At 36.4% G+C, this 22,257-nt stretch overlaps 1 protein-coding gene across 1 annotated transcript; it reads left to right on the forward strand.

Annotated features, from left to right (window-relative positions):
- Nucleotides 1–203: 203 nt before the first annotated feature.
- Nucleotides 204–14,118, forward strand: LOC149167745 (uncharacterized). The gene is made up of 4 exons (XM_089430584.1): nt 204–3,440; nt 3,585–3,658; nt 13,491–13,632; nt 13,735–14,118. The coding sequence occupies exons 1-4, from the start codon at nt 204–206 to the stop codon at nt 14,116–14,118; spliced, it is 3,837 nt and encodes a 1,278-aa protein (XP_089286710.1).
- The last annotated feature ends 8,139 nt before the right edge of the window (nt 14,119–22,257 follow it).

Consider the following 22,257-nt stretch of genomic DNA (forward strand, 5'->3'; position numbering starts at 1 on the left):
AACTGCTCAAGGAGATCCCATTGCGGTCCAAATGACCTCACTACTGGAAGGTCATCAGTTGGTGGACATACCTATGAACAAAATACTTCCCACTTGGCACAATCAACGGACTGGGGAGGCAGCACTTGGTAGGAGGCTGGATAGATACATGATGCACGAGGCATTAATACAGAATCTTCCACTATACAGACAGTGGGTTAGCAATGGGGGATTATCTGATCATCACCCCATCCTGCTTCAAATCAGTGGCAACATTCAGAAACCGCGTCCCCCCCTACAAATTTTTTGCCGGACATCTACAGGACCCTGCTTACATCAAGATGGCCACGGACTTCTGGACCTCACAGCCACAGTTGAGGGAAGGGAGGAAAGCCTCGGACTTTTGTGACAGGCTTAAGAAGCTCAACAGGATGACCGAACTCTGGGCCAAACAAAAGAGGATTAGGGAGGATCAGCACCTGAAGGACCTGGAAGACAAAATTGGCCTATTAACTGATGAAAGGGGAACTGGCTACCAGACGGATGGAACTAAAGCAGACCTCAGTCATATGTTGGAGGAAAAATCAAAAATTCTTAAGGAACGAGAAGAACTCTGGCGCCTAAAGAGCCGAGCTATATGGCTCTCAGCAGGGGACAACAATACCAAATTCTTTCACAACATAGCCAATGGCAGAAAGGCTGCCAACACCATCTGGCAACTTCCAATGGAGCCTGATGGCTGGGCAACCACCCATCACCAATTGGCCAGGCTGGGGATTGCTCACTTCAATGGACTCTATTCGGCACCAAATACTGTTAACCTTCCAGAGATCATCAGGATCGCGGGCAATTTTCCAAGATTTGTATCACAGGAGGAGGCAGAGGAAATTTGTCTTCCGGTCAGTGAACAAGAGCTTGAAAGTACTCTTAAGTGGTTTAAAAAGGACAAGAGCCCAGGACCTGACGGATGGCCAGTGGAATTCTACCTGGCATTCTATGAACTGATGAAGGTTGATCTACTTGCAGTAGTGGAGGAAAGCAGAATCTCGGGACATATCCACCCACCCTTGAACCAGACCTTCATAGCCTTGATCCCAAAGTCTGACGAGCCTTCCTCCTTCAATGACTTCCGGCCTATTTCCCTCTGCAACTGTCTTTACAAGATTATAGCCAAAATCATTGCTAATCGCATTAAGCCAATTCTATCCTCTCATATATCAGCTGAGCAATTTGCCTTCCTAAAGAATCGACATATTTATGAGGCCATTGGTACCGCTCAAGAAGCCCTGCACTCCATTAAGCACAAGAACCTGAAAGGCATCACTCTGAAAATTGACCTTGCCAAGGCCTTTGACAAAGTTAACTGGTTATACTTGAAGATGGTACTTACTCACTTAGGGTTCCCTCAGAATCTCATTAAATGGATCATGGGCTGTGTTACTTCGGTTTCTTTTGCTATTCTTATCAATGGAGCAGCCTCAGTCCGCTTCCATATTTCCAGGGGGATCAGACAAGGATGCCCGCTATCACCATTACTTTTTCTCATAGTAATGGAAGGGTTAAGCAGGCTCATAGTGGCAGCAAGAAGATCTGGTGATATTAGCGGAATAAAAATCACAGAGCAGTTTACTCTCACCCACCTCTTGTTTGTGGATGACATCTTAATTTTCCTGAATGGCAGCATCAGAGACAGCACTGCCCTCAATGATATACTACTTCTTTTTTGTAAAGCTACGGGAATGGAAATAAATGTACAGAAATCTACCAGTTCCTTGATGAACTGCTCTCAGCAGGAAAGACTTCTGGCTGGCCAATTCTTCCCATACCAGGAAAACCAGATTATTGATGGCCTTAAGTATCTGGGATTCAGATTGAAGCCGGATGGTTATAAAAATTCTCACTGGTTATGGCTCATCAATAAAATTGAACGAAGGATTATGGGTTGGCAGCACCGTTTACTTTCAAAAGCAGGCAGACTTCTTCTAATCAAGACTGTTCTTGAAGCCACCCCTGTTTATTGGATGTCTCTGACCTGGATCCCTAAAGGAATTACGAACAGGATTAGACAAATTTGTTCCCGCTTTCTTTGGAATGGAAACAAAAAAGGAAGGATATTTGCCTGGACCAAATGGACCACTATTGCACTGCCAAAGCAATGGGGGGGCTGGGGATTGAAATCCCTACCGGAGTTTGCACTCGCACTTACAGCCAAACAGGGTTGGGCCCTTACCAAGATGGACAGTCTCTGGGCCAAAGTCATCCATCATAAGTATATTTGGCCTTCTTGCTTCACGGAATGGCTCCGCAGACCTTCCTGGAATCAACAAGGCATATCAGTGGTCTGGCGCGCCACCCTCAGAGCGATGCCCCTCATTCGTGATAATCTTATTTGGAGGGTGGGAGATGGCGCTCAGGTACGAATTGGCCTTGATCCCTGGCCTGGTTCGGGGAATGCGCATATTCTACCTAGAGACCTGATACTTCACCTCAACAATAGAGGATTCAAATTCTTGGCACATATTGGCGACCGTGAACGCTCTACTATATTTTCCCAAGCTTGGATTAACAACAGGCATGGGTTAATCCCGGAGGAATGGACGGAACAATGGAATGGCTACATCCGTGCTCTCATTGAATCTCACATTAAACTACGAGAGGAGGTCGATCAACTTATCTGGGCCCCCGTGAAGTCAGGGACATACTCACCTAAGCTCGGATATATCAGATTAATGGAAGACAGGAAACCTGCAAATTTGCTCGACTGGTGGAGAGGTATATGGTTGCTACAGGCGCAGCCCAGGAATAAACTGCTCCTTTGGAATATTCTGTCAAACAAACTTCCTACTGGTGATTCACTCAAAAAGCGATCCATTGCAGGACCCTCATGGTGCACATTATGTCAGTCAAATGAGGAAACATCGAACCATGTTTTCCTACACTGCGAGACTACAAAAGGTATCTGGCATCAGGTCACACAGAGCCTCAACATCAGAATGGTTTGGCTTGGTGAGGATACCATTTCTGCCTGGGCAAACTGGAAGGCTGCATATGCCTCTGAAAAGGCACTAAATCTCCCAGCGGTGATATCTGGCTTCATCTGGCAGAGTAGAAATGGCTGTATCTTTGAGAATCGTAGAGTTGACCACAATTTCATCATAACCTCCATCTGTGCTGCATATAATGAACTGCCTTTTGTAAGCTCGCCCATCCGTAATAGAATCATCCAGCCTGAAGTCATCAACAAGAATATGCCTTGGGCATACTTTGACGGAGCTGCGCCACCACATGGATGCGGTGGAGGGATTGTCTTACATATTACTGAGACACATTATTTTCATTTGAGATTGGGTCTGGGACCGGGATCAAATAACTATGCGGAACTTATCACCCTGAGACACCTGCTTTATTTTGCCCTTTCCAAGAATTGCAGACAAATTCAAATATTTGGGGACTCGAAAAATGTGATTGATTGGATAAACAATAAAACTATCTGTCATGCATATTCATTGGAACATATCTTGGAAGAAATTGTTTTTCTAAAAACACATTTTGACCAGATCACTGTTTCTCACATTTACAGGGAAAGAAATGCGTATGCTGACCAGCTTTCGAAAGAGGCGGCGGATCGTCCTTTAGGTGACTGGCAGATTGACGAACACTCAGCAGAGGGAGCACACCGGTACTATCATCGCCCCTACATGGACGGCCAAGAGATAGGGGGTCCTCCCCTAGTCTAGTTCCCTATCATATTGGGAGCTATTTTTTGTATATCAGTATTTCTATTTGATCGGTTACTAGATGGATGGACATATTGATGTATATATCATATGGACTTGGACACTTGATATTTTTTGTATATTGGGGACTATTTACAGGGAATCATCACCTCATGATATTTCCTAGATACCTTTTTGGATATATATATCTAGGATACTACATTGTAACGTGGCTCTCGCCACCATACAGCATATGCGGAGGCATTTACAACATGTAATTACTATTAACATCTTTTTAATAGAAATTACGAACTCTATTTTCCACCGGAAAAAACACTGCCAAAGACACATGACAAAGTTAGATATGGTTTTGCAAAGATCAATTATGACTTGGCATAAGATTCTACAAATATTTGTCATGAAGTCATAATCGACATTATGAATAACTTTCTAAGTTTTCTTATTTATATTTATGTGTTATGCATTATTGTAAGTATCATTATAACTTTTTATAACATCTTTAATATTGACATGTTATATTTTGTTTGATAGGATTTTGTTAAGAGTCTTTCCATCATGTTGGAGGGAATTTATTATACATAGACAAATATTATGAATGTGATCAACAATTTCCACACATTAAAAAAAAAAGAGAAAGAAGAAAAAAACGAAAAAGGTTCTTAAAACTACAAGAGTAGATATATGGAATCAAGAAAGAATGGTTAAAATGCATCAATCTAGTAAAGTTAGACATGTTACTTTTGAAGATGTGGAAGCTCAAGTTGAAGAAGATGTTTCCATTGGTGATGAGATTAGAAGTCTTGTTGAAAAGGAGAAGAACTATAAAAAAAAATAAAAATGAAGAATGCCCACAGATGTCTCTATTCCAGTTGATGATGAGGAGATTGCTTATTTAGAAGAAAATATGTTAAATGATAGGAGGAAGAAATCAAAAGTTGGTCATTCTGAAAAAATCACGGGTACTAGTGAAGATCATAGTGAAAGCTCTAAAGGCAGTAGGGAAATCATAACACCATGTGTTGATTTACATGATAACATTATTAACACACAAAAAAATGTCATTCGAAATCAATTGATGAAGAACAACTTGGTTGATGACGGTCATACATTTCAACTTAATGTCAGACAATTTTATAAGTCAAATGAAGGACAATCTAAATATCAAATTAGAAAGCCACACCACCTGCATGTGCATAACTTGAAAACATTGATTAGGTACAATCCATATGCACATGTGGTTGATTATGTTGTTCTTGTTGATCCAATTGAAGTTCCCAACAAAGAGGCATTTGATAGATCAAGATGTTTTGACTACAAATATTATGTAATTGGGGGAAACCATTCACTGAGGCTCAAAGACATTTGATGCAAGAATATCTCAATAAACTGCTTTTTGAAATAGTGAAATGTATCATTTATGTTGGTTTAACATATACAAAAGAAAAGTTATTGGCATGGGATCATAATACAAATAATGAGTATAGGATGTCTATGACTTTCATCCAAAGGGTCAGATTTATTCACAGTGAATTTGAAGAAAAATGTGGTGGGGATAAGGCAAATGTTACTCAAAGATTTCGAAAGCAATGTTGTATGGAAATAGGTTATCAAATTGAGGAAAAAAACAATGAAAAATGTGACAGAGTAAGTGAAATATTCAAAAGTATAGATAATATTTTCCAGTTGACATTTAAAATTGGGGAGATATGAGATTTAATCGATGAAATTTTCAACATATTAGAGAATATTGACATAAAAAATTAGAAGGTTATAAAATCTAAACCCTTAATATGTACCAGCAGTAAGACAGGTCATGAAATCAAGAATCTTCCATATAATAAGACTCACACCTGGGAGAATAATGAAAGGAGTGAAGGATGACCAACTTGTCAAATCAATATATCTTGTGTGAAGTCAGGTGAATTATCATTGGACGAAATGTGCCAAGAATTTCAAAAGTTTGTTGAATTATTTTTACTTATTTTTTTATTATAATTTTCTTTTAAATACAACATATTGTTATTGGTAGTATTTGTTATATATATCACTATATTAACATTTTTGTATTTTATTTATTCAGTGATAAGGCTTATATGAGAATACAAAAACAAATGGTTAAAATGTTGGGATGATGTTGTCCGCAACTACCCAAATTCGAGTTCTACAATAACATTAGAAGATTTTTATCTTGCATCCAAAAAGGTATGTTGATTTAATAAGTTCATTTCATTCATATATAAACTATTTTTATTTTATTACTTATACATATATTTGTTTATTTCATTAAAGACGTTTAAGAAGGATGCATATGAAGTATTGAATACTTTTAAAAGCTTTATTCAAAAATTAAGTTGGAAAGGCAGAGAAAGCAACGTCTTCAGAATGTTGAACTTGATCATGCTCTTAATCACTACATTTGGAATGGGCTCGACATTGTCCAATATAAAGTAATACTAGGTGATTATGAGAACATTGCAAATCTCATACCTAAAAGGGAATATTCCCTAGTTATTGCAGATATCCCTCATGGTTTCAATTTCCCAAACATTGGATATGATAGTGAGCCTTATACTTATCAAGTTTTTGATAAAGTGGCTATGAGATTTCAAGAGGTCATAACATCAACACTTTGGAGATTTGTGGCATTTAATTCAGACACACAATTTGGATTGGTATTATCAAACTTCAAGAGAAAAACAAACTCAAGGATGCAGCTTACATGGTAAGACATTGAAATCATATGTTTGATTAATGCTAAAAAATTATTTGTGTACAAGTTAATTGAACTTTTACTATTTCATGTTACAAGCAAAAGTCAAACTTTATTGGTTGCGGAGACCAACCAATTATAAGTGATTGTGACTTCATTCATGTTGCATCTTGGAAAAAAGATGATAACTATAAGATATTCTTCTAAATCTAGTAGATGGAATGAGTCACAACTAGGTATTGGTTCATGATTTTGTTGCAAGAAAACTAACATATGAGGATAAAGATGCAAAATGAGAGATAGTTAAATTTATCAAAAACCACAAGCATTGATTAATTATCTTATAGATTTATGTTCAAATGAAGGAGATTGAGTTTTCAATTTGTTCTCATGTTCAAGTAAGTTTTATGATATAAAATTGAATTTCAATCTTATTTTTTTTTTAATTTTTATATGTTTATACTAATTCACTTAATTATTTCTTTTGTACTTGATGATTAGGTACAACAGTAGCATGTTGCCTACAAAAATGAATAAATTGCATAGTCATTGAAAAATACTCACTGCAAAGCAATTTTATTCATCAAAGAATTAATGTTATTCAAGTTCTTCTAGATGCAATTTAAGAAGTTGGGTTAAGGAAAAAGGATTTAAAAGAATCATGTGTGGCAAAAAAGGAAAATGAACCTTAACCACTGTTAGATGATTTGCAGACATCAAAGATCCAACAGAAGAGGAAAATAACCAAATTGAAGCAAAAAATATTATGGAAGAAGACAAGAAGCTCTAGAAGATGATTATCATGGATTATATGATATTGTTGATTAAATTTAAGTTATGCTTGCAAATCAAGCTCAATTTTGAGAACTAATTATTAATTATACTTGTAGTGTTTTGACTTTGATACTTTATGATAAGAATAAATATTCAATTATTGTTATTATATGTTTAATATATTTATTATCTGATTTTCACTTTAATTTTGATGTGAATCATTATTTTTTGAAGAAAAATTGTGAATATTACTATTTTTTTGACATAAAATTTAAAAAAAAAAAATGGTACTTTAAAAAAAAATGTTAATATTTTCTCATAATAATCATTTATTTGACATGTCATTTCTAGCAAAAAGTCCCCATATATATATATATATATATATATATATATATATATATATATTCAAAATGTGTAATTTTTTGTCAAATGTTTAATATTGTTGCTTTTTTATTGACGATTATTTGATGTACATTGAAATATAAATTAACGATATAGAAATAAATAAGTAAATCCTAACTTTAAAATATTGACTTTTTTTGAAACTATGCAAAAAAAACGAAGATTTCATTACAAAAAAATTTGAAAAGAAAAACAAAAACCTAAAAAACAGTTGAAAAACAAACATCTCATGGAAAAATAAGAAGAAAAAGAACACTACTTCAAAAATTGTTAAATAACCATCATTAAAAAAAATATTCATACTCAATACATTATAAAATTTAAAGTGTCAAAAATAAGCCCCCCTAAAAAAAGGTTGATGTTGCATCAACACTTTTCGAAATCAACATGAAAATCTCTAACATTTAAAAAAAAAAGTTCATTCTTGATACATAATAAAATTTAAAGTGTCAAAAATATGCTCCAAAAAAAGGTGTATTTAGAATCAACACTTTTCAAAATCGGATGATTTTTTGTAACCATAAAAAAGTGAGAACTCGATACATTTCCCTTAAGTTGGTAACTTTTTTTTTATATAATATTATTACACTGAGAACATTTCTATCACTTTCATACACAAGTATATGTTTAACTCACAATGCAATTCATACCTTTGTTAGATTATTGTTAGTCAAGTAAATGCTCTAGATGCTCTACTTTTCACACCAAATGAAAATTTTGGTTTTTTGGTTGATAATCCAAAGTCAATCTTGTTGAAATATGTAAATAGGTTTGGTCTTCATAAATGTATTTGAGTCACAATGAAATGTATTTATCAAAAGAATAAAAAAAAAATATTATTATTAATATTAAAACATGGGTTTCATGCTTGGGTTCAAATCTCAAATATATGATGACAATGTGATAATATGAGATTTGTGTAAGATTGTTGAAATCTGAATTTTAGTTACGATTTATTTTCATCAATGACTCGTGCGAAATCTAGGATCTTGCCCTAAATCCTAGTGAAAGTCTAACATATGAGTTTTAAAGTTGTTAGATGCATTGTAAAACTATATTTGTTTGAAATTTCTTCTATGATTTGTAATATTTTGTAGTAGGGTATGTCACTGGAAGAAACATTGAAACCTAGATATAATGAAGGTTGTTATGTTTGAGATGCTCAAAGTATTGATGATATAGTCTAGGGTTTATGAAAAAAAACCTAGAAAGAATTTCCAATCGTTGCATGTCCATAACATAAGAACCGAGACTAGCCATCTCCATTCTAACGGGAATACAAGATAATAAATTTGATAACAAACGAACTAATCTACAATGAGGTTCTTCTACCCATGAATTCTCTCTACTGATCTCCATTATTAAAATTGGTAGACTGAGAATATGATTCTTCTACAACTCCAATGAATAAATAGGTTTTGCTTTAATCCCAACAAAATAGTTCCTGTAAATAACTTTCTGAACACTAATGATAACACCATCTTAATAAACTCCAGGTTGTAATGGTGACTGTCCACGTCGATATGAGCTTCTGCGCCATCGATAATAAGTATCAAGAGCCAATTTAGACTTTCGCTCATTGTCCATCAAACTCCTCCCTCAACTTCTCCCTGTTTTCCACTTTCATGGCTCTCTGACCAAACATAATTGTTCTTGTTGTCTCTCCTCAATGTTGCGGTGATGGTGCAACTGTTATATCTAAAGAAGAGTAAACCATAGTTGCCAAGTTCGGCCGTACCAGCAGAAAAAATTCAGAAATTCGCTGATTCGGTTCGGTACAGAGAATAATTCGTCGTTTTCCAATTCGGTAAGGGTCAGCGTTTGAATAAAATTTTGGTCAGCTGCCAGTATGTTGTGCGTCCACTGTGCTGCCACTATGCTGTGTGTCCACTGTGCTGCTGCCACTATGCTGTGTCTGTGTAACCATCGATCGGAACGTTCACAAATCGCTGCTGGATAAAATCATAAAGTAATTCGAGTTTTAGTCGTGGAAATTTGATAATTGAAAAATGATACAGCGATCTTTAATCCTAATTTTTTTTTGTTTTTAATTCAAAGGTGAAAACGAGGCACACACCTCTCCTGAATTCAACTAAATTATAAATCCAGGAGTCGTAAGGCTCTGTGCAGTCGGTGCATATATTAAATTATGTACTGTACAATATTTAACTTGAAACCCAAGGGTAACTTTACGTGGACTGTAATGCCAACGTGAGACCTTTTGCTGAGAGGTTCTCCAATCATTAAGCTGAGACCTTTTGCTCATAGGTTCTCCAATCATTGACATACAGACTGGATGATAATTTATGCATGAAGTGCTACAAACAAAGAAACCCAAAAAAAAAAACCAATCCAACTCACAGATAAATTGAACCCAACTTGGCACAGTGAAATTCAAATGAATCAAATGAAAAATATAAAATAAGAAATTGCAGTTACCTAATATAAAATAAGAAAAATCAATATTAGAAAAATCATAAAAGATATAAAATGATAAACTTTCAAATCCACAACCTTTATAAAAAAAATAAAAAAGCAGTAACTTCTATATTACAAAAAATTATAAAATGACACAATTGAGTTTACAATGGATAAGGCTTATGAAAAAATAGAAAAAAAAGGATAAATCCAATATTAAAAAAATAATAAAAAATGGAAAATGGAAACCTTAGTTGCACTTGCAAATGCATAACTCATATACAAAAGCATAGAAAAACGACAACTTCTATATTACAAAAAATTATGAAGATAAGTTTGCACTTGTGAATAAAAGAAATAGAAAAACAGTAAATTCTATATTACAAAAAGATATAAAATGGCAAATTTCAGTTTAAAATGGATAACTCTAATGAAAAATAGGAAAATGATAAATCCAATATTAAAAAGTACATATAAAAAGTATAAAATGAAAAAGCTTAGTTGCAAATCCATAACTGCTATACAAAATTATAGAAAAATGGCAACTTCTATATTACAAAAAAATATAAAATAAGAAATTGCAGTTACCTAAGATAAGTGTGCACTTGTGAATAGCATGAATGATAGTAAAGGTAAGTTTTGCCTAGAATAACAATTAAATTTACATGAAAAAAGCTATAAAATAGTAATAAAGATAATGTTACACTTGTGAATAGAATAGAAAGTAAATTTACATTTTAAATTTTATGTATAAAATAATAAAATAATAAATAACATGTAAAAAATTATGTAGTTACAAATGGTATAGTAAGATTGGTATGCTTAGTAAATTTGCATGCTACATGTTTTATATAAAAAACAATAAACTAAATTTACATGTTCAATTTTACACTAAAGTTTGGTAGAAAATTATAAGTTTGCACATGTATTTTTTTTCCATATTAAATTTAAATTATGACAGAGAAAGTAAGTTCTACTTTTTTAAAAATTGCAATAAAACTAGTTTACCAACTAATCTTGTTTTTTTGGAAACCGTCTACAAGTAATGAGAATTAACATGGAATTATGTCTTAATGTAGTAGAAAAGTATTGTTAGAAACTATAATCAAAAACTTATTCCCTTCCATAAAGAATTCTTGGTCAAATTAGTAGTAAAACAGAGTTAGAATTAAGAATTTGTTCTCTTTCAACAAAGAATTTTGGATCAATGCATGTACAAAACACTTTTGGAATACAGGGAATTGTAAGTTTTATATTAAAAAAATGCAAGTATATTTAAATCACATTTTTGTTTTTATTCTCATGATTTTTTAATGATATTTATTACCAGGTTGGAGTATAGTGATTACCTGGATTGCATTCCATTGCAAAACAAGGATCACTGGTGTGGAATTCAAATAGAGGGGCTCATTTCCCCAGAAAGGTTGGGCACTGCCACATATTGTGTAAAAAATTTGGATAAGATAGGACACATAACAAATTGAAATTAAATGAAAACTATTATTTGTTATTTGTGATCAAATATTTTGTCTTTGTTGTTAATAGACATGTAAATATTAATTTCCTTGTTTCTATCCAATTATCACTCTAGTAATAGTTTTGAAATTTTTCCTTGCCATATTTGCAATTTTCTACTAGATTTCTAGGAATTAATGTGCTTTAGTTTCACATACACTGCCATGTTTTTAATTCAATTATAAGTAATCTCATAAGTAGGCTTCTATGCATTGTCTGTTTTGTATTCTCTATAGTTTGAAAATTTTTGTTTTTCAAAATATGTACAAATATAGTTCAATGAATTTGAATGACTTTTTTTTCTTGCAAACAGGATACTTGGAGACCCTCTAAAGGAAATTGATGGCACCTAGATCGAAACTTCCTGAATGGAAATATCTTGAAAGAAAAAATGATGGAAAAATTCATTGCAAGTTCTGCAATAATACTTGTGGGACATCAGTGACTTGAGCAAGAGATCATTTGCTTGGCATTGTGGGTGGAACTGGTGGAGGAGTGGCAGCATGTACTAAAATTGATGAAGATGTGAAGAAAAGTTTAAGTGAAGAATTCAATGCTCATAAGAAAGGAAAGGTAGTCCAAGAAGCAAGAAAAAAAAGAACAAAAGATACACTCATGGGAAGAGAAAATGTTATTAATTCAACACCAAGCTCTTTCCCACCATTTGTGGCATCTACAACATCTTCTATGCCATATGGATCACGAAGAGAACCTACTTTACCAGACGTTGATCCAACACAACAAACATTGGAGAAAGCTTGGAAGCCATTGGAGCGAAATGAGGTAGATGATGCAGTTTATGATTTTTTCATTGGTTGTAATATCTCTTTCAACACTATCAAAAGCTCATTATTTCATGATATGTTAAAAAAGATCGGCCATTTTGGTCCCTAATATGTTCTTCCCAGCTATGAAAGTCTTAGGACCAAAGGAATTGATAGGAGCAAACAAAGAATAGAGGAAAGAGTTAAACCAATAATGGATTCATGGGCTATTTCTGGATGTACTTTAGTTAGTGATGGCTGGACTGATCGCCAGTCTAGACCTCTTGTGAACACACTTGCGTGTTGTCCTCAGGGAGTGATCCATTTGTCTACTATTAATTGTATGGACAAAACAAAGACTGCTGAATATTTATTTCAGATACTAAAGGACACCATATTATCTATAGGAGAGGACAACGTAGTCCAAGTTGTCACTGATAATGCATCCAATTGTGTTCGTGCTGGTGAGCTATTGATGGAGCATTTCCCTAAGTTGTTTTGGACACCTTGTGCAGCACATTGTATTGATCTAGCCCTTCATGACATTGGTAAAATAGGTTGGGTGCAAGTAAATATATCTCAAGCAAGGCAACTAGTCAAATTCATTCTGAACCACCGATTGAGTTTGAGTATATTTAGAAAATACAAAACCAGGAATCTACTGAGACCAGGTGACACTAGATTTGCCACCCATTTTATTGCACTGCAAAGGGTGGTAGAGCAAAAAGTTGCATTGCGATCATTCATATGCAATGAAGAGTGGGTCAACTCTCCTTTGTCAAGGTCAGAAGGTGGTAAACTAATAGAGAAAACAATCTTCAATGAAATGTTTTGGTCATGTGCAGAAAAAATCATCTCTATTTGTGAGCCTATTGTACAGATATTGAGGATGGTGGATTCTAATGCTGCATGTATGGGTTTTGTATATGAAGGCATGGATAGGGTAAGAGAACACATATCATTGGTATGTAAGAATGATAGTTCAGTATATAATCCAATATGGAGAATTGTGGAAAAAAGGTGGTGTATGTTGCATACGCCATTACATGCTGCAGGGCTTTTTCTAGCACCTAATTACTTTCATGTTCCTAAGGATAGAGATATCATGGAGGGATTTTACAATTGCATGGAGAGGATGTATCATGATCCAGAGATACAATATAAAATACGAATACAATCAATATCATATAGGCAAGGGACTGGTCATGCCTTCACTACAGGTAGGGCACTACGAGATATGCACCATCCAGAGGTCACCCCTGCTCAATGGTGGTTTCTCCATGGATATGAGACACCTGAACTACAAACATTTGCAGTCAAGGTGTTGAGTCAGGTATGTAGGCATCATAATTATTTATATTTTGTATGTATATTTGCAAACTATTCCATGTAAATTATTATACTAATATAATATTATTTTCATGTAAAAAAATAGGTCACTAGTGCATCAGCATGTGAAAGGAGTTGGAGCACTCATGAGTTCATCCATAGTAAGAAAAGAAACCATTTAGGAGCTAGCAAATTGGCAGATTTGGCTAGCATTCATTGCAATTTACACTTGTGGCTGAAATCTTTGGAGGGGAAGAAAACAACTTCAAATATAGTACGAGAGGTTCCCCCTATTTTTAATGCATCTAGTGCAACCTCACAAGCACCAATTGTGGGATCGTCTTCTACATCCACACGTCACATCAATGAGAATGATGTTTTGCTCAGAGATATTATAGATGAGAGTGCTAGTAGTGATAATGACTCTCTCATGAGTGAATACACTAATGTGGATGAGGACAATGGAGATGAGATGACCTACACACCTTAAGATAATTTTGGCCCTTCATTTATGGTAGTGACCATAAATTTTTTATTTCTATTAGCATTTTGTATAAGCACATAAGTCTTAAACTATGTTTTAACTTTTTGACTTATGTGATTGAATTGTTCTAGTTTGACATATTATGATTCTTAGTTACTTTTATTGAATTTTTTAATAAGGTTTAAAGGTGTTTATTTTATAAGTAACATTGTTTTTTTAACTATAATACAAAATGAGTATGGAGTAAATGATCTAAATTCATATTTGAATCTTAAATTGGATAGCATTGTTGTTGTCTTTCAAGCAGATTCTCCATAAGTTTGTAGATATCTACAAAAAAAGACCCTTTAAGAGTTGTATCAAAGTTTGTAGATGGCATGTACAATTTGAAATAGATCTATTTAGTGATTTAGAGATAAATTTCATGGTATTTAGAGATCACTTAAATCATAATTTTAATATCCAATATCTCAATTTTTACATTGAACTCTAGTTTTGTCTATTGTGACTCATATTATTAGATTTTATTTTTACATGTTTTTCTAGTCTGCAATAATAATTAATTTGATGCATTTTAATCTTCATTATTTCTAAGCTGTTTTAGAGAGAAGGGGTCTATAACATTTTAGATAGGAAAAATTAACGTTGGAAATAAGTAAACATAAATATACTTGGTAGAGAAAGATTTAATGAATTTTCATATAATGATTGCTAATTTAAATTAAAAATAAAAATAAAAATTAAGTATGTGTAAGATATATAATGTCCAATTTTTTCCGTATTGAATTTTATAAGGTCGAATTTTTTTCCTATCGAATCGAATTCGAATTTGGTAACTATGGAGTAAACTAGACAACTCTACAGTTGCAAGCCATGTTAATAAATTTTGAAGGAACTTTATCGTCATCTGCGGTATGTACATTTTCTAGCTTCGTTACTTTCAACATCGGAATCTGCATCATTTTCATCAAATGGATCTTCTTCCTCAGACTCATTGGAGAAGCTTCTTTGGAATTTATCATCAAGTTTGGATTACTCTTCACTAAGATAGTCATTCATTGGGTTATTCTCATCATCATAATCAACCGTATCGACTTCACTCGGATAGTCATTAGAATCATCAATATCGACTTCTATCAAATGTGAACCACCTACAGCAAAATGCGAAGCAAAATCATCAGTATCGACTTCTACCAAATGTGCATCACCTGTAGCCAAATACGCAGCAGAATCATCAATATCGACTTCAAATTATACCATATCGCCATAGTAAAATTCATCTTCTTCCTCGACTCGCACCAGTGGATAGTCAGCTACAACATCTTCAGCCACATTTTCTTCTTTTCCCAAGGTGTAGACATCGTATACATAGTCTTCTTGTTCAGTAGTGCAAGAAGAACATAACTGAGATTTGACTACTGCTGCAACAGACGGTAGATATTCTCTCATCATAGGTACGAAATTACACAAAATTTGTTTCATGATCTGACACAGTTTTATGTTTAGCTTTAGCTTTCCTTGCGAGCTTCGCCTCCATTGCAAGTCGAACACATATGTAACACTGGAATTTCGAAGTCGACGTATATATAATACCAGACATATGAAACATTGTCATCCAAATATAATATAATGCCAAGCAAATGCAGATGGAAAATTGTGCCTCTTCCGATACCAAATGCAAATGTAATATGCATTATGTGGCCATGACGTTAGACTAGAGCGTTGGGCTTGTAAGTTGTTGTGTTGAGTTGTGTTTAGCAGCATCTCTGGCTTTATCAACGTGGTAAAAAAACCAAAAGGAATTGTTTGACATATGGAATTGTGATTGCTTGGCATAATACGCAGATGTAATATGGTGAATATTACGTATGGTCATTTCTTGGCGATAATATTCCAAAAATGAATCCAACAATAATATATAGTGCAGTGATAATATTCCAAAAATAAATGCAGCAATAATATTATTATGTCGTGATAATAATTTATGCAACAATAATAATATTGGTGAATATTACATCTCGCTTAGCATAGATATATTCTCCGACGTTGAATAACTATTGTGCAACAATAAGACTGCACAATAAGACTATTGTGCAGTGATAATAATAATGCCATTGAACGCTTGATAATGCCATCAAATGCTTGATAATAATAATACTGAGCATCTTGATAATAATAAAAATAATAACACTTGATAATAATGCTCCTCCAAAGGCACATATCACTTTGAGGAAGTCCGCAATAATGTTAGCAATCGACATAATATTCAACATAATAAATTTCGCCAACTTCCATGTTGTTATTGTATATGCGTTATGGAATATTTTTCCAACTTCCAACTTCCTCATAAGAATGTTCTCCCTGTTGCATGTATTCAAGAGAAACTTCGATGGACAACCCAAGGTACAATTTCCATATATAATCACAATAATAACGCCAAATTTCTGAGCTTTCATGAGATCAACGCGAAGAATGTTGGGATTCCCTGACTCGATGGTCAAACACTGCAAAACGAGTTGGGCCACCCATATGTCATTGTAGATTAACATCGGGTTCGTATCTCGGTTCCATACATGAATGCTTCATAAAATTAACGCTATGTTCTAACACCAATCTCCATTCATGGATGATATTTGTAAGAGAAATAATTTTGGAGCCCAAGGAGTTGGCTACCGGAGGATTTCTCATCTCAATCTTAATGCCTCTCCTATTGCAGCGCTGCTACCATTACAACGATTGGCTAGGTATTAAGGATGCTTCAAATAATCAATGTCACCACATTATTTGTAACGCCATGTGCCTATTATAATAATGTTTCCAATTAATTGATTAATACACCAGTTCAAATAGCCCCAATCGAATTTGTAACTTTCCTTGGATGCTTGTAGTATTAATAATATACCATGTAACGTATATTCATGCCACAATTCTGCGAAAGCGGAATAATGCTTTTATTATCATAATGGTCCTGTAATTACCCATTTCAATTTATAAGCAAAAGAGTATTAGCATGCATATGATGTATGCATATGATAGCTACATATGCACACATGGCATGCCTTGCATTAGTATATTTATTAAATAATTAGGAAAAATTTAAATGAATGAAAAGGGACTAAAACACCTAAATTATCAATAATAGAGATATTACCTAAAATATGACATTCAAAAGATATATATGAAACACTTGATACTTTTTTTTGGCTTGATGGAGGTTGAACCAGGTTCAGCTTTAATTGCGCCAACCAACAAGACCTTAACTGCTGGCCCTTTCGGCAACAACCTGCGTAGCGCAAGCTTTAGTCTCACCCGAAGAAGTATTGGGGGATGCTAAACAAGGTTTCTGCATCCGAAGGCCTGTGTGATGTGTTCCTAAGGTTCTTAGGGTTTAGATCTACCTTCGCGCAGATCTATTTCTTCTCACTGTCAATTACTGCAACTTCATCAAAATGACCTCTAGATCTTTGCAAAGGTACTTAATTATACTTAGTGTGCAGGAATATTACAGATCTAGCTGTTTCGCATAGTAAATAAGCATTAATTCACATCAAATAGATCACAAAGCGAAGATACATAAACTTAAACAGAAGTAAATAACAAGGCATAGATGCATCATAATTGCTCCAAAAAATCTTTATTAGATTCAAACTTTCAAGTATAGACTCTTTCTACCATGCACACTCATCTGCAGGGGCCTGCGCACTCATCGTGCAGACTTACCAAGGTCTCCGCGCACCCAGCTACAGGAACTTTCCCCTTCCGCCTAAGTACAAGAAACAAACCTTTACTGCCTTAGCACCTTTCCCTCACAATGATTCTTTTCAAAAAGTTACTTTTTAAGACTCATTATGACTCAACTATATATAGATTTTTCATTACAATACCATGGCCCGCAAACCATGGGTGAATCTCAAAACCATCCTATCACCTACCCATACAAGGGACTAATTCCCCTTTGACTCTTACTTAGATTTGCACTCCACTTCCACATTTCGCGGAGACTTTACATTCTTTAACAAAAACTATTACAAAAATTGACTTAACTGACAAAAATTGACCCCAAGGACCCCATCCCAACAGGCCCCCAACACAAATATGGTGACTCACCCTCAAGTCACTCAACTGGCTATCCACTTTATTGTGGAGGTCATTGAACTCTAGCTTCAATACTTAAAGGTCTGTTGTGATCTGTATTATGGTCTGCTGCACTTCTTCAACCAACTTCTCTATAGTTGGCCCCTCCATCGCGAGGCATATTGTCCTTTGTGTCTGCTAGAAAGTCTTCAACTTCTCTTGGATAGCCAGAGTAATTTGGCTTGCTTCCTCTGTCCATGGTTGAATCCAAGCCTTCAAAACTGCTTCTTTGTGCCACAACTCCTCAATCGGTGCCTGCAACAACTTCTTTCCCTATAAACACGCGAAGCGCTGGACTGGCGCCAAAGTGCACACAGTCGCCCTGTTGTGCCTCTCTAATCTCTTTACCCAGTCGCTGAAAGTTTGAGTCCTCCTGCAAAGTGGTCCATAGCTCCATTGCATTTTCAAAAAGACCATTGTAGCCTAATACTGCATTATCCAAAGTAGACATGTGTTCTCTAATGGTTGCGCCGCGCTGCTCCCTGACCTCTGGTAGAGTAGTTGGTTGTAGTTTCAATTGCAGTTCTGAGATCTTCATCTGAAAGTCAAAATTAACTCGGCCTACCTCATCCTTAGACTGTTGCACTGTAGCAGCCAATTTCTGAATCTTTGTTGAAGTTGTCACATCCTCTGGAATGTGTAGTTCTGGTACTGAATTACACACTTGTGTAATTACTGCTTTGAGGCTCTGGTTTCACGCTGCTAGCTCTTCTTTTTCCTTAAGAGCCTGAGCCTTTTTGGCAAATATCTGCTCATTGTTCATTTTGACTTCGCTAATTGCCAATAGCGTGTGCTACTCTTTGCTCTGAAGCTCATTTGAGATCCCCTGATGAAGCACGTGGAGGGTATGAAGTGGCAGCATAGCTAAATTCACACCCACGCCTTTGATCTTTCCGAGATGGGCGTTATATTCCTCTAACTCTACGCTTAATGATCCCTATGGTAATGAAATGACTCTGAGGTCCAGAGTTCTTTCTGCGCCTAATACCGATGTGCTGGCTTACAGCAAGCTCACTTGAATCCTACTCGCTTGTGTGATGCTCGCCTGAATTCTCCCTGTTTGAATCTGCAACTCACACAGATCCTTCTAGACGCTCCCCAGCCTCTGCATGTACTGTTTCTCGAACTGTGTCCACAGTTCTGTTGTTGTGTCACGGACCTTGTCCCCATTCTCATCCAAGTCCCCCTTAGTGAGGACCATTGGATCCGCGTGTGCCTACTTATCATAATTTTGCTTCTTTCTGGACACAGAAGTGGTCTCCCTGGTCTGCTTCTGCAATTTGAAGGGGGTGCTCTGCTCCTCACCACCACCTCCTTCCTCCTCCCTAAACCCTTCCTTGTCCGCAGTTTACTGAGAAGCAGACTCCTCTACTACCACTATGGCCTCTTTTGCAGCGCACTCCTTGTCAAAAACTTCTTTCAAATGTCCTCTTTGTCAGAAGCTTCCTTAGCAACAACTTCCTTCTTTTTCTGAGTTGCCTTCTCTCGGGCTACAGCCTGCTCATCCTCTTTCTTTTTTTGCATTGTTGTGGCCTGGCGGAGGAACTTTCCCCGATCGTGCTTGTTCCTACGCCGAGATCTGGTGGCTGCCTCCACTTAGTTGGCCATATGCCTACAACCTTCTGCACATCTGCATCCGTTACTAGGTATGTAACTTGTACCATATTTTCTTAGGGACTCACCTCGCGCGGATGGAGACATTATGAAAATTGGCCATAAATTTCGCGTAGGTCCACAACTGCTCAAACAAGGTTGGAGACAACCTTGACCTCTCACTGATCATCGTGCGGAGGTCCATCTCGACCAGTATCCAGAAGAATTTTTCTTCCATGACCATCTCGGGTCCTTTGTTGCCCACTGCCTCCAATAAATCCTCATCCTGCGGAGGGAACTGACTATCCTCCGGAAGTCGCCATGCAACAAGTACAATCAACAGCAGGAGCCAGGCATAGTGAAATGCCTTGCCATCATCCTGCACTTTGCGACAATTTGCTAAGAACTCCTTGCAGAGGTACTGTGCCCAGTTGTACTACACCCCCTTTGCACATTGTGCAACCAATGAAATTACTGGCGTCAGAACCTCATCCGCACGAAATTTTCGCATGACCTTCTTGGCCAAAATCTGAGCGGAAAACTGCACCACTTGGTCTGTAATAGAGCAGATAGAGTATCCGCGTGACTTCTTGACCAGTCCAAACTCATTTTTCATTTTATCTACAAGCTCCTTCTCCTTGCTTTTGCCTCCAAATTCCTTGGTTGGATCTGCCCCTTTATAGGGAAATTTCGTAATTCTGTGGATCAACATGTCTATTATGGGGATGGGTTTGCCTAACCACAAACACCCATCATGCTTCAAAGCGAGCAATTGGCACACACATACAGTATTGATAATCGACCTGCTAAAGTTCGGCACACACAACATATGTACCAATCTGGCCTGCTCGACTCCTTTTACCCATTTCATTGGTTCCAACTTTGTGACCCCAGTCTCTTTATAGTAAACCTTGGTCATGTACTTATTGGTGGCAAAATGTGGAAATTTCTCGTGATCGGCTAGATCTCTATCCTCCATTTTTAAAACAGGGATATGTGCTAAGAGCGTGCCTTTAAATACACTTCTTTCGGCAATAACAGCGTAGAGATCGTGAATTTCACGTTATCAGGATCCTTTGGAACCTTCGTTTTCCCTTTTCGCAGAGGGATATACTCTAGGAGCCTAGTGAGAGGCTCTCCCTCATCAACATCCAGCTCTTCAACTCCTTTGCAGAGTTCTTCTTCATCCAAATCTAAGGGTTCATGGGGCTGCTTGGACTTATCCATTTTTCCTTTCTGCCTAACCTCTGTCAGAATCTTTCTTGGGGACTGCCTCACCAGTACTTCTTGGGGTTTCTTCTGCTTATCCTTTGTGAAAGATGGCTTCAACCTAGGTGACCTCGACGTCGTAGGCACAGATGTCGTAGCTTCCATTGACGCAACTTCCGGGGCTTCCACTTGAGAGACAATGGCTTCGGAACTTACAGGTTCGGTAGACATCTGTTCAAGGATAATCTTCTGGTTCCACTCAAGTAGTCTTGCAAATGTTGGGCTTGAAACCAAATCCTCCCAAATCTGTCGATTCATAGAGTGAAAACAAGAGGGCTCATACGCGATTTTCAGAAGGCAAAGTGTTCTATGACAAACCAACATGCCATATTTATAGGCAATTTCGAATTCAAATCCGATCATTCCCTCCATTTTCTGATCATAAATGCATCTTTGGCGACAAATCTCCAAATATTTTCGCCATAAATGTCACCTACCCGCTCCACCTAACAAGATTTTCGCTATCCAATCATGAACAATGTCTTCAACAGCTACTTTTGGACCCGGCTGCGCAACACCAACTCCCACGGTGCAACTCGTCCATTGTAGCTTCTTCTGTCGCAACTTCTTCTATCGTAGCTTCTTTTGTTGTACCCCCTGCATCTGTTACGTAGCCTGCTTACTACGGTTTCCTTTTCTTCGGGCAGTGTAGTTTATAGTCCCACTCTCCCTTGCAACTTCCTGGAGCGCTAAGACTATCCTGCTACCATGTAGTCATTGCGTAGGGGCAGGATCCCTGTATACAACTTCAACTGACTTCCATTCACCCTTCTAGGGAACAATTCGCCATTTAGCTTCACGAGCTGAACTGCGCCAGCATCTATAATTTCCTTGATAATATACGGGCCCAACCAGTGCATTTGGAACTTGCTAGGAAACTTTTTGAACTTACTATCATAGAGAAAAACCAAATCATTCACCTTGAAAGTGCGTAGCTTAATATGCATATCATGCTAGGCCTTCTCACGTTCCTTTTTCACTTGCTGGTGAAATCCTACAAGAAACCAGTCTTCTTCCAACTCCATCAACTGTGCGAGTCATTCCTCCAAGGTCTCATGATCTGCCATCTTTTTCAAAGTCTCAATGCGCAAGCTTAGAAAATGTATTCCACGGGCATCACCAACTCGATCCCATAGACCAACCTAAATG

Source organism: Pinus tabuliformis, chromosome 5_1, assembly GCF_031772625.1.
Source record: "Pinus tabuliformis cultivar Carrire ecotype Pingquan chromosome 5_1, CPIR1, whole genome shotgun sequence".
NCBI lineage: Eukaryota > Viridiplantae > Streptophyta > Pinopsida > Pinales > Pinaceae > Pinus > Pinus tabuliformis.

What these genes read in the sequence shown, in the direction of transcription:
- LOC149167745 (XM_089430584.1), top strand. Translation starts at nt 204, where the DNA reads ATGGGGGATTATCTGATCATCACCCCATCCTGCTTCAAATCAGTGGCA. An exon ending in TCAGCAGAGGGAGCACACCG is followed by an intron (nt 3,659 to 13,490) that starts GTACTATCATCG and finishes AATATCATATAG; the next exon opens with GCAAGGGACTGGTCATGCCT. An exon ending in CAGTCAAGGTGTTGAGTCAG is followed by an intron (nt 13,633 to 13,734) that starts GTATGTAGGCAT and finishes GTAAAAAAATAG; the next exon opens with GTCACTAGTGCATCAGCATG.